The 15,261-nt window shown below is 39.5% G+C and overlaps 1 protein-coding gene across 2 annotated transcripts; it reads left to right on the top strand.

Annotated features, from left to right (window-relative positions):
* Positions 1-9,295: 9,295 nt before the first annotated feature.
* On the top strand, positions 9,296-15,123 carry LOC135585848 (violaxanthin de-epoxidase, chloroplastic-like). Of its 2 annotated transcripts, none has more exons than XM_065113305.1 (6): positions 9,296-9,437; positions 9,999-10,282; positions 10,374-10,546; positions 12,398-12,494; positions 12,594-12,985; positions 14,303-15,123. In XM_065113305.1, exons 2-6 carry the CDS (start codon positions 10,007-10,009, stop codon positions 14,802-14,804), a joined length of 1,440 nt encoding a protein of 479 aa, XP_064969377.1. In that variant the 5' UTR covers positions 9,296-9,437; positions 9,999-10,006; the 3' UTR covers positions 14,805-15,123. The 2 variants fall into 2 exon arrangements, with proteins under 2 accessions (XP_064969377.1, XP_064969378.1); XM_065113306.1 differs by having other exon boundaries at positions 9,433-9,479.
* Positions 15,124-15,261: the final 138 nt, after the last annotated feature.

The following is a 15,261-nucleotide window of genomic DNA, read 5'->3' as shown; positions in this document are numbered from 1 at the left end:
TGGGTGTAGTAGTGTTGGGTGTGATAGGCATATTTTGAGCCCCGAACACGTCACAGCTGATGCCACATGTCAAGTCAGAACCACACGCTAAGTCAGAACTATACCAAGAAACTATTCCACCTGTCCCGTCCCGAGAGCTCGGGGCAGTGCCGTCTGACGCTGCTTCGCACGCCCCGAGACAGCGACCGGTCAGAGGTGTCATCCCATCCCTCGAGGGTCAACGGCCACGCCGAATCGACATGCTACCAACCCTCGTGCAATAGTATAAAGCCCCAGGCCGACCTCTAGCCAGGAGGAGGAGAAAAAACAATCGATCCCATTACTGACTTGCTCGTCGGAGGGGCTACAGTCGGGGATCACCCAGCGAAGGCCATTTTTTACAGGCGAACGACCACCCGCGTGCAGTGAGTATCTCGACCCAGGGGACAACGCCAACTAGTACTCCTTCCCAAGGGCACGGCTACCCCATCATCCAGCTCATTCTACAGAAAGCTCCTAACATTGACCCGCGGACCTTACCGTGCCGACTCATCAATCACGGTATATTTGTTCGCTAACATTTTGGCACTAGAAGGAGGGTCATGTCGCAGAAGCGATCCTGGCCTCAACGCCAGACCGCTATTGACGCCTGTTCAACGACTAGGGATTGTCGCCCCTCGGACTCACCACAGGACTCTCGGCCATGACACCCGAGGCGTTCCTCGGCCTGACTAAGCAAGTGCAGGCCATTGTCACAGACTTAGTTGGTTTTGCCTAAGTCGTGCGGCACCCTTGCGTGTCCGTCTACAAAGGTCAGCCTCCCCGAAGCCTCCCATGGTCACTTAGGACCCACAAAAGAGAAAATGGGTTAGAGAAAACATCTCACTCGGGATCTACAAGCAAACATTTCCGAAAACACTTCATAGACAATGTAAATTACAAACAGACTTTACAAGCCCTGAACAATTACACAACAAAGGGTCAAAATGGTCCATTACAGATCGAATATCTCTCACAAGTTTCTACATGACACGACCTTTATTTACAAGCCGAAGAAGGCCACCAAACCCAACTAAAATGGGATTGTTAAGCTTTCGACCTTTCCTCTACATGCTGCAAAGCATGAACATACCAAAAGACACGGACATACATAAGCATTACATCAAACATCCTGTTTAGATATTTGTTCGTGACACCATGGCGGGCATGATGCAGATGCTCGCTCCACTCATTCCTTAAATCGTGCGGCTAGCGACTCCCTCGACTAACTCGACCCGATAAAGGCCGAGCGGGGAGCAAGTCGGGACCGAAGAAGCCCGAGAGCAAGCGATGGACCCAAGAGGTTCGCCCGGGCAGAACATACCCGTGTTAGGAACGAGTCGGCACTAAGGGGGGGGTGAATTAGTACAGCGATAAAAATGATGGTTTAAGAAATTTCATTTCGTACGATAAAATCGATTTCGGAAATGCTTAACTTTGAAAGCAATAAGAAGGAGGCTTGCAGTTAAAGTAAAGTGCACAAAGGAAATGCAAATCAGATTTTTATAGTGGTTCGGTCATCGTGACCTACATCCACTCCGTCGATTCCTCTTCCGTTGAGGCCACCGGCATCCACTATCGATCTTCCTTTAATAGGCGAAGATCAACCTCCTTCTTACACCCCTTTTCTCCTTTTACCGGGTTAAGGAGACAACCCTTACAAGCACACACACTCCTCTCTAAACAGAATTCTAAAGTTAGATCTAGAGGAGGGATTTCTCAAGAGATTTCTACAGTGTTTTTTCACTTTTAAACTCTCTGTGATTATGTTTGTTAACTAGGGATGAGAGGGTATTTATAGGCTTCAAGTTGATTCAAACTTGGAGCCTAAAAAGGTCTCATCCAAGGTTTCCTAAGTATTGGCGGTACCATCACTATTCCTAAGTGGTACCACTGTCGCAGGATATGGTACTGGGCGATACCACCGTCGAACATGGGCGGTACCACCACTGGCAGCATTGCTGTCGGCGGTACCACCGCCCAGGAATCTTGGGGTGCTGTTCCCCAGGCGGTGCCACCACTGGCCAAGGTTTCAACACCCTGGTTGGGCCTTGAATCCGACCCAAACTAGTCCAACTTGGGCCTAGTTGGCCCCTAATAGAGTTGATGAGATTACCTCCCAATCCCAACTCCAATTATGTACTAACTACGATTCCTAAGACATAATCTAAGCAAGATAAGTCCGATTTCTTCCGGCAAACTTCCGATGATCTCTCGACAATGTTCCGACGAACTCCCAGCAAGCTCCTGGACTTCACGATGATCTTCTTGGCGAGTTTCGATGAGCTTCTTTGGTAAGCTCCTGGACTTCTCGATTGGTTCCCGTAGAACTTCCGACGAACGTCCGGACTTCCGTCGAACTCTCGAACTCCCAACGAAATCATGTTCTTTTCTCCGGGACTTCATTTTGCTTTATGCCTTGCTATCGTAGTTAATCCTGCACACTCAAAAATACACTTCGATCTAGACAATTATTACTAAGCATGAATCATGTTGTCCGGCATGTCATTGGTCCATCGACGCTTCGTCCGATTCTTCGGCGCATTGTCCTCTCTTGCAGCCTATTACCCAATCGGCCAGTTGACCTCTGCAACTCCGATATCCTTGGCGTAATATCCACTTTTTTTGGCTCAATGTCCGAATCTATGGCCTAAAGCCTTCTGTCGATACGTCGACCGATCCTCCGGCCCAACATGATTCTTCTTGCTTTAATTGTCTCATCCCGATCGAAAAATCCTATGTCACTCAAAACGAAGATTAAATCATAAACATTTATCAATTGGTTTCATCATCAAAATTCGAGATTCAACAATCTCCCCCTTTTTTATGATACAACCAATTGATAACGGAGTTAACCTTAACTCTCGGAGTTTAAACAAACTCCCCCTATCAATATGTCATATTGATATAACCTTGAATTCAAGCTGAATTCAAGTCATTGTAAATTTCATCATGAATATTTACAATACGTCATCATGCATAACATGATTATACTTCTCCTCCTTTATCATCAACAAAAAGGAAAAGTTCCAACTATAGATATACGTTTAAATCATTGCATAAAAAATATCAAGTTTTATCATCATGCAATTTGTGAGCTAGAAAATTTAGCAAGTGTTACATCATGCAAGCTATCAAGATTTAGATATACAAGGTAGTAAGATAGCAAGTTTACAACATACAAGCTAGCAAAAATTTCGAAAGCAAATGCAAGATAGAGATGTTTAAGATAACAAGCTCTTTCTTCTTTTTGAGAAGTGTCATTTTTGCTTCCTTTGCAAAGTGCAAGCTAGCAACATTTTATAATATTTTAAAACATGCAAGCTAGCAATTTTGAGATGTTCAAGAAAGAAACTCTTGCTATAAGTTTTGCTAGATGTGCAAGTTAATATTTTTTGCTTCTTGAGATAGGCAAGATAGCACTTCTTAGTGATGTTTAAGATAGCAAGTTCTACATCATGCAAGCTAGTGAATCTTACAACATTTTAGAACATGCATAATTACCAAATCATCATAAATTTTAATGATGTGCAAAATTACAAATTTTGCAAGTTTAAATTTGTGCGTCTTGAGATTTGTAAGATAGCACTTTTTGCTTCTCTTTTGAGATGAGAAAGCTAGCAAATTTGCTTCTTTTGTAATGTGCAAGTTTCCAAATTTTTCATCTTGAGCTAGTAATTTTTCTCCCCCTTTGTCATCGTCAAAAAGAAGGGAAGAATATAATGTTGTAATTTTTTTCCCTTTACAACAATTTTCAAATCATGACAAAGGTAAAGTATCAATCATTTTTCAATATGTTTGTGCATCATAATAGTTTCAAATTAAAATATGCATAATTTTAAAATCTTACATTTCATCCTTACTTTATGCATGATACTAACAATATATCAATCATCATATCATACAAGATACTCAAGCATTCATATTCATACATATAAAATCTTGACTTATGCATAAGAAATCTCAATTTATAAATCTCAAAAAATCAAGATAAAACTCATTCATATTCAAATCATCAAATCAAAATTATTTTCAAGAGATTTATAAAAAAAACATAGGTAGATTCATTAATCTCTCCTTATTGAAAAATCGATAAAATAGAGAAATTTTTTAAGGAAAAAGCTTTCTTCTTTTTAGTGATTCAATTCATAAGATTGATTTCATAGATGCATGCCTTTTTCATTTTTGCCAAATAAAAACATGCATTAACGTTTAGGATCGAAAAGTAAATTTCATCATAAAAAACATCAAGACTAAAAAAGTATAACATATTAAACATAAGGCTTCTTTAAACAAGAGATTTGATTTATCATTTTAATTCCAATGATAATATATTTGTCTTTTTATATGTTTCATTTTAAGTGATTGATTTCATATAAACATACTCAAGTTTTTCGTATGAAAACTATACATCAACGTTTAAAACGGAAAGATCAAAAATCATCAAGATCAAAAAGTGTAACACATAATTCCAAAACATATGATTTCAAATCATTATTTCAAGTCCTCATGCAATAAAATCATCAAACATGATGTAAATATTTATTTTCAAAACATTCATCATGATAAGACATACAAGCCAAAGAAAACAAAAAGCATATTCATCAATCATGATTTCATTTAGCATAAAGTATTTTCAAACAAAATAAAAAATCAATACGAAAACCATCAAGATATACATTATTTCTTCTTGAAAAACATACATAGGATTATCATTAGATTTAAATCTAACATTTTATTCCTTTAACATAAAACATGTAATTTTTATTATCATTTTTAAAATTACTAGCATGATAAGCATGATCATATTTTATTTTTGTATTTTTTATTACATCATTAAACATGCAAATTTCAAGAAAAATAATTAAACTAAATTAAAAATAACACATTAAAAGCATCATGTAATTTCGAAATAAGTTAAAGGAGTTTCATTTGAATTGTTAACCTCATTGTAGAAAGCCGTTAAGGCATAGTTTGCCACCTCACCTTTATTGATTTTCTCCTCGTTTTCGGAGGAGCTTGATTCATCCCAAAGTTCTTTTCTCTTCTTGCGTTCATAGCAAGTAGTTGCATTTTTTTTGTTCTTTAATTTTTGTTTCATTAACTTTATAAATTTCATGAGTAGTTCAAGTTTACCATCACATGAGCTTATGCTCGAGTGGTCTTCATGTGTTCTAAGTGTTAAATCCTTCATGTTCTTTGGAAGGTTGTTCTTGAGTTCTTCACGTGTATTGCACATCATTTCATAGGTCATTAGAGACCCGATGAGTTCTTCGATCAAAAAAGTATTCAAATTTTTTGATTCTTGTATAGCAGTTATTTTCGAATCCCAAGTTTTAGAAAATGAGCGTAAAACTTTATTCATAAGTTTAAGATTCGAAAAACTTTTACCAATAGCTTTTAAACCATTGACGACATTCGTAAAACGAGTATATATCTCAATAATGGTTTCGCTTGGCTTCATTCGAAAAAGTTTAAAATCATGTATTAAAAAGTTGATTTTCGATTTTTTAACTTTGCTACTGCCTTTATCTGTGAATTTCGAGAGTGCACCATATGTCAAAAGCTATTTCGCATATAGAAACATGATTAAACTCAGTTTTGTCTAAAGCACAAAATAGAGTGTTCATAGCAATAGCATTTAAAGAAAATGTCTTCTTCTCCAAATTATTCCAATGGTTCATTGGAAGAGAAGACCTTCGAAAATTATTTTCAATAATATTCCATAAATCAAGGTTTAAGGAAAGCAAGAAAACTCTCATACGAGTTTTTCAATAAGTGTAGTTCGTCCCATTGAACAAGGGAGGACGAATGAGAGAGTGACCCTCTTGAATGTCAAAAAGAGTTATTTATCTTGGGTGTTAAACCAAATGAGAAATACAAGACTCTGATACCAACTTTTAGGAATGAGTTGGCACTAAGAGGGGGGGGGGGGTTTGAATTAGTGCAGCGATAAAAACGTTGGTTTAAGAAATTTCGTTTTATACGATAAAATTGATTTCGGAAATGCTTAACTTTGAAAGCAATAAGAAGGAGACTTGTAGTTAAAGTAAAGTGCAAAAAAGAAAATGCAAACCAGATTTTTATAGTGGTTCAGTCGTCGTGACCTACATCCACTTCGCTGATTCCTCTTCCGTCGAGGCCACCAGCATCCACTATCGATCTTTCTTTAATAGGCAAAGATCAACTTCCTTTTTACACCCCTCTTCTCCTTTTACTAGGTTTAGGAGACAACCCTTACAAGCACACACACTCCTCTCTAAATAGAATACTAAAGTTAGATCTAGAGGAGGGATTTCTCAAGAGATTTCTATAGCGTTTCTTCACTTTTAAACTCTTTGTGCTTATGTTTGTTACCCAGGGATGAGAGGGTATTTACACGCTTCAAGTTGATTCAAACTTGGAGCGTAAAAAGGTCTCCTCCTAGGTTTCCTGAGTACTAGCGGTACCACCACCGTTCCTAGGCGGTACTACCGCCGCAGGATCTGGTACTGGGCGGTACCACTATCGAATAGGGGTGGTATCACCGTTGGCCAGGGTTTCAGCACCCTGGTTGGGCCTTGAATCTGGCCCAAACCAATCCAACTTCGAGCTCAGTTGGCCCCTAACAGAAGTGATGGTATTACCTCCTAATCCCAACTCCAATTATGTGCTAACTACGATTCTTAAGACATAATCTAAGCAAGATAAGTCCGATTTCTTCTGGTGAGCTTCCGACGATCTTTCGACAAACTTTCGATGATATCTCGGCAATGTTCCGACGGACTCCCAGCAAGCTTCTAGACTTCACGATGATCTTCTTGGTGAGTTTTGATGAGCTCCTTTGGCAAGCTCCTGGACTTCTCAGTTGGTTCCCGTAGAACTTCCGACGAACGTCCAGACTTCCATCGAACTCTCGAACTCCCAATGAAATCACATTCTTTTCTCTGGGACTTCATTTTGCTTTATGCCTTGCTATCGTAGTTAATCCTACACATACAAAAATACACTTCGATCTAGACAATTATTACTAAGCATGAATCATGTTGTCCGGCATGTCATTGGTCCATCGACACTTCATCCGATTCTTCAACGCATCGTCCTCTCTTGTGGCCTATTGCCCAATCGGCAATTTGACCTCCGCAACTCCAATATCCTTGGCGCAATATCCACTCTTCTTGGCCCAATGCTCAAATCCATGGCCCGAAGCCTTCTGTCGATATGTCGATAGATCATCCGGCCTAACATGATTCTTCCTGTTTTAATTGTCTCATCCTGATCGAAGCATCCTACGTCACTCAAAATGCAGATTAAATCATAAACACTTATCAATTGGTTTCATCATCAAAATTTGAGATTCAATAACCGGCACCTTGCTGAGTCACACTACCCCACTTCGAGCCTAACACCATATCATCTGACTCGGCAGACGACTCACTCAGGGCCCAGCTGTCCCGGGTCAACCAATGCCTGGACGAGTTCCAGCGCGAGTTCCGAAAATCGCGGAGCGAGTCCAGCGAAGGCGGCTCAGGCGGGTCTCCTTTCACTTAGGAAGTATAGGATAAGCAAGTACCCCTCAACTTCAGGCTCCCGACATTGGAGACATATGACGACGGCTCCGATCCCGTGAAGCACGTCTCTGCATTTTGGGCTCAGATGGCCCTCTATGGCACCTTCAATACATTGATGTGTCGGGCATTTCTGACCACCCTGAGGGGACTAGCATGAGCGTGGTTCAGCCGGCTGTGCCAATCCTCAGTTTCATCCTTCGACCAGCTCGCCAGGGAGTTCGAGCAGAACTTCCTCGCCAACGTGTGACCTAGGCCTTCCATGGCCACCCTACTCACGTTATCTCAGTGTGAAGACGAGTCACTCTCAAAGTTCGTGGCACGTTTCGCCACTGAGATCCGGGGATTCCCAAACGCTCCCCTCTCTAATCATGCAGGCATTTCTGATGGGTTTGAAGCCTTAGAGGTTTTTTTTGTCATTTATTGAGAAGCAGCCAATAACCGTCTCCGAAATGCTCCAACGTGCCAACCAGTACGTCGTCGCCGAAGCGTTGGTGGTGGGGAAGTGCATGGAAGGCAAGAGGCCAAGAGCAGAACAATCTCGGGGAACAACCTCAGCAGCCCTGATGCCACCCCGCCGAGGGCTCGACTGATAAGAGCTACTGCTCCCGAGGCCCCTGCCTCTCCCCCTGAATATGTCCCGCACCGAGATCTTTCTCCAAATTAGGGAAAAGGGTCTCTTGCGACAACCCCATCCCCTAAGGGCCACTCATAAAAATCGGTCCAAATATTGCAGGTTCCATCGGGACTACGGCCATAATACGGAGGACTGCCATGACCTCTAGAATCAGATCGAGGCACTGATCCAGAGAGGTCACCTCGAACACTACCTCAAGGAACCCCGGGAAGCGACTCCACACCCTAGGGGACCCATTGAAAGACAAATCGACATCATCTCCAGAGGACCAGTAGCCGGCGACGACAACTCTACGACGAGGAAGGCCTACGCCTGTGGCAAGGTTGAGAAAAGTCCCCGGCACTAGCTCGAGCCAGAAATCACTTTCGGGGCTAGAGAAGTTGAGCGCTCCCATCATGATGATGCTCTGGTGATCTCCATCCAGATCGCCAACTCTTGAGTCAAAAGGGTGATGGTCAACACCGGGAATTCCTCCGACGTCCTTTACTTCGACGCCTTTAAGAAGCTCGGTTTGACCGAGGGAGACCTCACCCCCATGGCGTCAGTACTCACCAGGTTTACGAGGGATTCCATCTTCCCACTCAAGACCACGGTCCTCCCTCTCACCATTGGGGAGGAACCGAGAGCGAAGACAATAATGACCTCGGGGGATGAGATGGTACTATGCGATCGTTCTCCCGGAACGTGTGGGACGACGTCAAACGGCACCACCCCGAGCCTCCGGGATGGGACATGCCAAACAGTATCTCAGTATGGATTCTGACTTAGCATGTGGGGGTACTCCAATTGCTGACTTGCCAAAATATATCTTATTATTAAGCATCGTCTGTTTATTCTCTCTCTTAGTGATGAGTTAGATGTAATGACGTGGATTAGTCCGTTAGAAATCCACAACTGATTTCTGGCAGTGGAGTACAGCGAAGTGAACTAAAAAAACATAACTTTAAATTGTCTAACTGATTGTTGTAGAGTTATATGGTCAGAATCCTAAGGCTCGACCCTCTCCCACGTCATCGCGTATGACTTGTGGGAAATAGCTACCCGTAAGAGCCGTACGCTTCCACGTTCCGCGCCACTCCACCGTAAGCTGCTCTCTTATCCGATTCCCCGTCACTCATTTCTGTCTGCTATTCGTCTCTCAAATTGATCCTCCCGCCATAAACCAAATCCCTCGACGTCTCTGAGAAGAACTATTCGGATCCCTAACCATTGCAGATTTCCCCTTTTTTTCGCAGGTTCGTACCGATATGAGAACACCCGCTCCGATCTTTCGCAGAGTAATATTAAACCTTTTCCCTCTTCTTTTAATGCTTCGTTCGCTTTGCACCATTAGAGTTCCTTTTCGCTGTGTGCTTTGACGATTTATAGGTTTTTGGTGTCGCTACTTGTAAGAATCAAAGATCGAGTATATTAGGGCTGTGATTTTAATCATCTAAGGGTTGCATGGTTCCTTGGCGCATCGATTCGGGTTCTTTGTTTTGGTTGGGTTTCGGGGTGGTGATGAACCGGAAGGTCCGTCATTCGGGACCTTGAGCATGATGCGATTCTTGCTTCCTACCATTGTTTGTTTCTTGGCCTTTTGCATAATGCATATAGGTTCCGTAGTTAATATTTGAATCTCTAAGTGATACTTATATCCATTAAAAGTTGAAATAGATGACAGATTTTTGAAGCAGAATCTGAAATAAGAAGAAGAATACAGCATCAAGATAACCCATGTTTTTAGTTGAAGTTGAAAGTTAAGGTTTTTTTGTAATTTGACTTCTGTAAGTCACTCTTGCTTTGCCATTTTTCAGTCATAGATATGAAATCTGGCCTCTTTACAATTGGTTTCTCCACGAATAGAAGCTTTGTTCCGCATGTCAAACAGTTTCCTATGCTTAATGGAAAGATACCTTGGAGCATCTCTACGTACCATTCATTTTCGAAGAAGGTAAAATCGTGGTCCAACAGAGGAATACCAAGGATCATGCGGCGTAAATCTCAGATGAATTGCTGTCGACTGGAGTTCAGGAGGCAAGCTGTCTTTGACAGTGGAGATATTGTAGTGGCAAGCAGGTCTTCTTTATGTACATATAAGGTATCTGTCAAAGAGTGACACTATAAAGAATTTTCGATGTATATTTTCAATTTACACGTCTAATAACCATCTAAATCTGTGTTTTTCATAGGTTGAAGAAGAAACTGAATCGTCAACATTGCTTTTGTCTACCATAGTTAACAAGTGGAATCAGTTGTATGTAACAACTATAACAGGGTTGCTAGCGTGTACTCTTCTATTTGTGCCATCAGCTGAGGCAGTTGATTCCCTCAAGACATGTTCTTGCCTATTGAAGGAATGCAGGTTATTTTGTCTGAGCTAAAACATTCTCTTCTGCTCCCTCCTCCTCAACCAACCTTATGCTTCTATCACTGCTGTAACTGTGTTGCTTGCTTTAAAAAAAGTCTATTCTGAACTTTTTAATTTAACCACAGCATATAATCACAAAGTAGTAACAACAAACACTTCTTGTTGAGTTCGACATGGATTTTACACTTACATTCATGGATTTTGGTACTTACTAGCTGATCTGGGATTTTGACAGACCTTTCTATCGAGTTTGTATCGACATGTATGGCTTTTGGAGCATTCGTTAGTGTTAGTTTTCGTTAGAATTTGTCTATTTTTCTGTATTTATTCAGACAAATATTCACATCTAACTTGTGTTGAGCCTATTTCATTTCAGTTTGTGAGTCTGTTCTCTTTGTTATCAGATTGTCTATTTGGTTAAATTTTGTATTGGACTTTTTCGAAAACTCAATCAAAAGACTTGCATATTCTTTTATGCGCTAGGTTTGAGAATTTGGTTCCTTACTTTTTTGTTCTCCTCCATGTCCAACTTACAGAAACCTTGTGTAATTGTCATCTTTCTTTTCTCTCTCTCTCTCTCTCTCTCTCTCTCCCTTTTTTGTATTTCTCTTCCTCTGTCTTTTTTCTAGCCATTGACCTATGAATCAAGCATTCTATAGAACAGACTGTTCATAACAAGTATTGTTTCCCTCTTTTCTGCATTGCCCATAACCACCACCACTTCAAAATTCTCACTTTAAGCACAAATTATTAGTTAATCTTTTTGACCATTTATCAATTTATATAAAATTATTAGTTACTTGATATAAAATTTAAAGATGAGAAATGGCTTGTTACCATGAAATTTGAGTTTGTCGATGCTAAACTTTTAAGGTTATGCACCTAAGACTTGTTAATGATGTATTCTAGATATCTTCTTCTTCTTCTTTTACAAAAATTTATTTCATAGTTTCTTTATTAGATGGTCAAGAATTGTACCTAAGACTTGCCAATGATGGATTCAAGGTAGGTATCTATAGTTTTGAATTACGATTTGGGATCTAATTATAATTCACTTGTAATTTATTTTAAATAGACAACATTCTAACAAGAGATACAAATATTGTTCTTATTCTACAAAACTAAACACCGGAGATAATTGATGAGTTGATTTATTGATACTAGCATGCTTTCAACTTGAAAAGGTGGAAGATTATGTTGATATAAGATTTTATTGCTGCTACTTATTTGGATTCTTAGTCTATATTTGCATTTTTATTATAGAATTTCGGATGTGCAATATTGGATTTATAGAGATGGTTTGTGGCTGTTCCCAAGACAAGATACCCATAAGTTCTGTTTTTATGTGTTAACAACAAGGATTGTTGTTTCCTGGCGTGTGAGTCTGCCGAGACCTTTTCGGCACCATATAGTATTGTGTCAGCACCTCTGGCATGGTCAACAAGGTTTATGCCAACACTTGGATCTTTGCTCTACCAATTGGCATGACAATCCTTGGTTGACACCACATGTTCTCTTAGTTAGGGAGGCTTCAGCTATCATTTGCCCTACCATGTTCTCTTAGTTCTTATTGTGTAGTTAGCAAGTTGATAAGAGTGAAATCTCCTATCAAATATATAAGACTAAACCGGGAAAGATAACCACCTCACTAAATATGCAGTTTAAAGTTCATAAAACATCAAGCAAGGTGCTACTTTGAAATGGTAGATATAAAAATGGAATTCAGGGAAGATTAAGCAAAGTTGGCCTACATATCTCCAAGGCCAAACAAATGGTTAATCGTCTTGTTGGTTGCAATGAACATGATTATTCAATTGCCATACATGCTGTTTTCTCTTTTCTCAGGGTGGAACTAGCAAAGTGCATTGCTAACCCTTCTTGTGCTGCAAATGTTGCATGTCTGCAAACCTGCAATGATAGGCCCGATGAGACTGAATGCCAGGTTTCCCCTTTTCTTTTTTTTTTCTTCCTGTTGAGCATGCATAATTACATATGCTGAAAATTATTTATTTGACTGTGCTTTAGCTCTTATATCCTGCAGATTAAATGTGGGGACCTGTTTGAGAACAGTGTTGTAGATGAATTCAATGACTGTGCAGTCTCACGTAAGAAATGTGTTCCAAGAAAATCAAATGTCGGAGAGTTTCCTGTGCCCGATCCATCTGTTGTTGTCAGAACGTTTAATATATCAGATTTCAGTGGGAAGTGGTACATAACAAGCGGCCTAAATCCTACTTTTGACACATTTGACTGCCAATTACATGAGTTTCACGTGGAATCAGACAGGCTCGTGGGAAATTTGTCTTGGAGGATACGTACACCAGATAGTGGTTTCTTCACTAGATCCACCGTCCAGAGATTTGTACAAGATCCTTCGCAGCCTGGGGTACTCTACAATCATGACAATGAGTACCTCCACTATCAAGATGATTGGTATCTCTCTCGATTCATATAAATCCATCTACTGTCATCCCTAATTGTTTGCTATATGTTCTGTTTGTCACATGGTGTATTTATGTTATTTATGTAACATACGAATTTGACATATTTTCTAGAGATACAAATCATAAGGACAATCAAGAATATTTATGTTATCTATATATATCATGAAAATTCAACATATTTTCTAGAGATACAAATCATAGGGACAGTCAAGAATATTTATGTTATTTATGTATTATGAAAATTTGACATTTTTTTCTAGAGACACAAATCATAAGGACAGTCAAGAAAAATATTTGTGTTATTTATGTATCATAAAAATTTGGTATATTTTCTAAAGATACAAATCATAGGGGCAGTCAGGAACATTTATGTATCTTGAAAATTTGACATATTTTCTAGAGACACAAATCGTAAGGACAGTCGAGAAAAATATTTATGGTATTTATGTATCATGAAAATTTGGTATATTTTCTAACGATACAAATTATAGGGACAGTCAGGAATATTTATGTTATTTATGTATCATGAAAATTTGACATATTTTCTAGAGACACAAAACATAAGGAGAGTTTAAAAAAAATATTTATGTTATTTATGTATCATGAAATTTTGGTATATTTTCTAGAGATACAAATCATAGAGATTGTCGAGAATGGAAATTCTGAAAATAAATATGTGGAAAAACAAGGGGCAAAAAGGTTATGCCATGTTTTAAATATATGTGAACATTATTCATGTAAAATTTAATTAATCCTATATTTGCAGCAGCAGTACAATTTGAACCATTTTATGATCCATAAGGTTTATATACTTCCTGGTGTATGTCCATTTATAAAATTAAGATGCAAGAATTATTGTTAAGAGCACCGATGATTCAAAAAATGAGTTATAAAAAGAAGATGCATGTAAGGATTTTCTTATCCTGGATTCAGTGCTTTATATGGTGCTAATACAATATCCAACATATAACCCTATCAAATCTTATATTTGTATGAGATGTGACTGTGGCTTCTGAAGTCAGGCATCCAATGTTCCACCCATTGCTTCCTAGCTAGAGAACTTTACTTTATGTGATGGTTGTAAATTCAACTGGTCAAGTGGAAACAGTGTCCCTTCAATATATGGCCTTTGGGATGAGTTTTTATTCCAACCTTACATGCAATTATCAGTCTCTGCTTATGGCAGTAGTTTATCAATCTGTCACTGTAGCCTTTTATTTTGAGCTTGTAGATCATTGACTTTTGGCAAGTTCACTTACCTGGCTTAAGAACTGGGAGTTTATCATCTTTTCCATGTCTTCTTCAGGTACATTATATCATCAAAGGTAGAGAACAAAGAAGATGATTATATATTTGTATACTACCGAGGTAGAAATGATGCGTGGGATGGGTATGGAGGTGCAGTTGTATACACAAAGAGTGCTGTTTTACCTGAAAGCATAGTTCCTGAACTAGAAAAGGCCGCAAAGAGTATTGGACATGATTTTAGTAAGTTCATCAGGACAGACAATACCTGTGGCCCTGAGCCTCCCTTTGTGGAAAGGCTGGAGAAAACGGTGGAGGAGGGAGAGAGAACGATTATAAGAGAAGTAGAACAGATAGAAGGAGAGGTTGAGGAGATTGGAAAGACTGAAGTGACGCTGTTACAGAGGCTTGCAGATGGATTCATGGAAGTTAAGCGGGACGCTGAGAATTTACTGAAAGGGCTGAGCAAGGAAGAGATGGAGCTGTTGGATGATCTAAAGATGGAAGCGAGAGTAGTAGAAAACGTTTTCGGCCGAGCACTTCCATTGAGGAAGCTAAGGTAGCTGAACATGGTCGAGTGGGTCTCCAAAGATCTGAAAGCAGAAGAATCAAGAAAGTTTTCGATCCGGCTTCTCCCTTTAGGAAGTCAAAGGGGTTAGAGAAGGATTGTTTCAAGATGCCAACCAAGATTCAAGCTTGTGGGCTGGAGTGGTTCTCATAATTGGATGCCAGCAGCATACTGAATTCAAGAAATAGTATGTAAAGAGTCCTATCTTTCTAATTTTTTGTTTCTTCACAGCACTGAATATTTTTCTGTGGACGCATTTCATGAGCTAAGGTTGTGATAATTCAAATATTCTTAGAGAACCACAGGTTGACTAATTTTTTTGATTTGTCACAATTGCAATATTTGATACGAAGCTAAATGAAAAAATGAAAAAAAAAAAAAGTTTCATGCAAAGGTTTCATGAATTTGTCTCATGCTGATGTCGGTAATGATCTTTCCACAACCAATATAAG

This window comes from Musa acuminata, chromosome BXJ2-6, assembly GCF_036884655.1.
Source record: "Musa acuminata AAA Group cultivar baxijiao chromosome BXJ2-6, Cavendish_Baxijiao_AAA, whole genome shotgun sequence".
NCBI lineage: Eukaryota > Viridiplantae > Streptophyta > Magnoliopsida > Zingiberales > Musaceae > Musa > Musa acuminata.
This window is presented reverse-complemented; position numbering and strand designations above follow the sequence as displayed.

What these genes read in the sequence shown, in the direction of transcription:
- LOC135585848 (XM_065113305.1), top strand. Translation starts at nt 10,007, where the DNA reads ATGAAATCTGGCCTCTTTACAATTGGTTTCTCCACGAATAGAAGCTTT. An exon ending in CTTCTTTATGTACATATAAG is followed by an intron (nt 10,283 to 10,373) that starts GTATCTGTCAAA and finishes TGTTTTTCATAG; the next exon opens with GTTGAAGAAGAAACTGAATC. An exon ending in TGCCTATTGAAGGAATGCAG is followed by an intron (nt 10,547 to 12,397) that starts GTTATTTTGTCT and finishes CTCTTTTCTCAG; the next exon opens with GGTGGAACTAGCAAAGTGCA.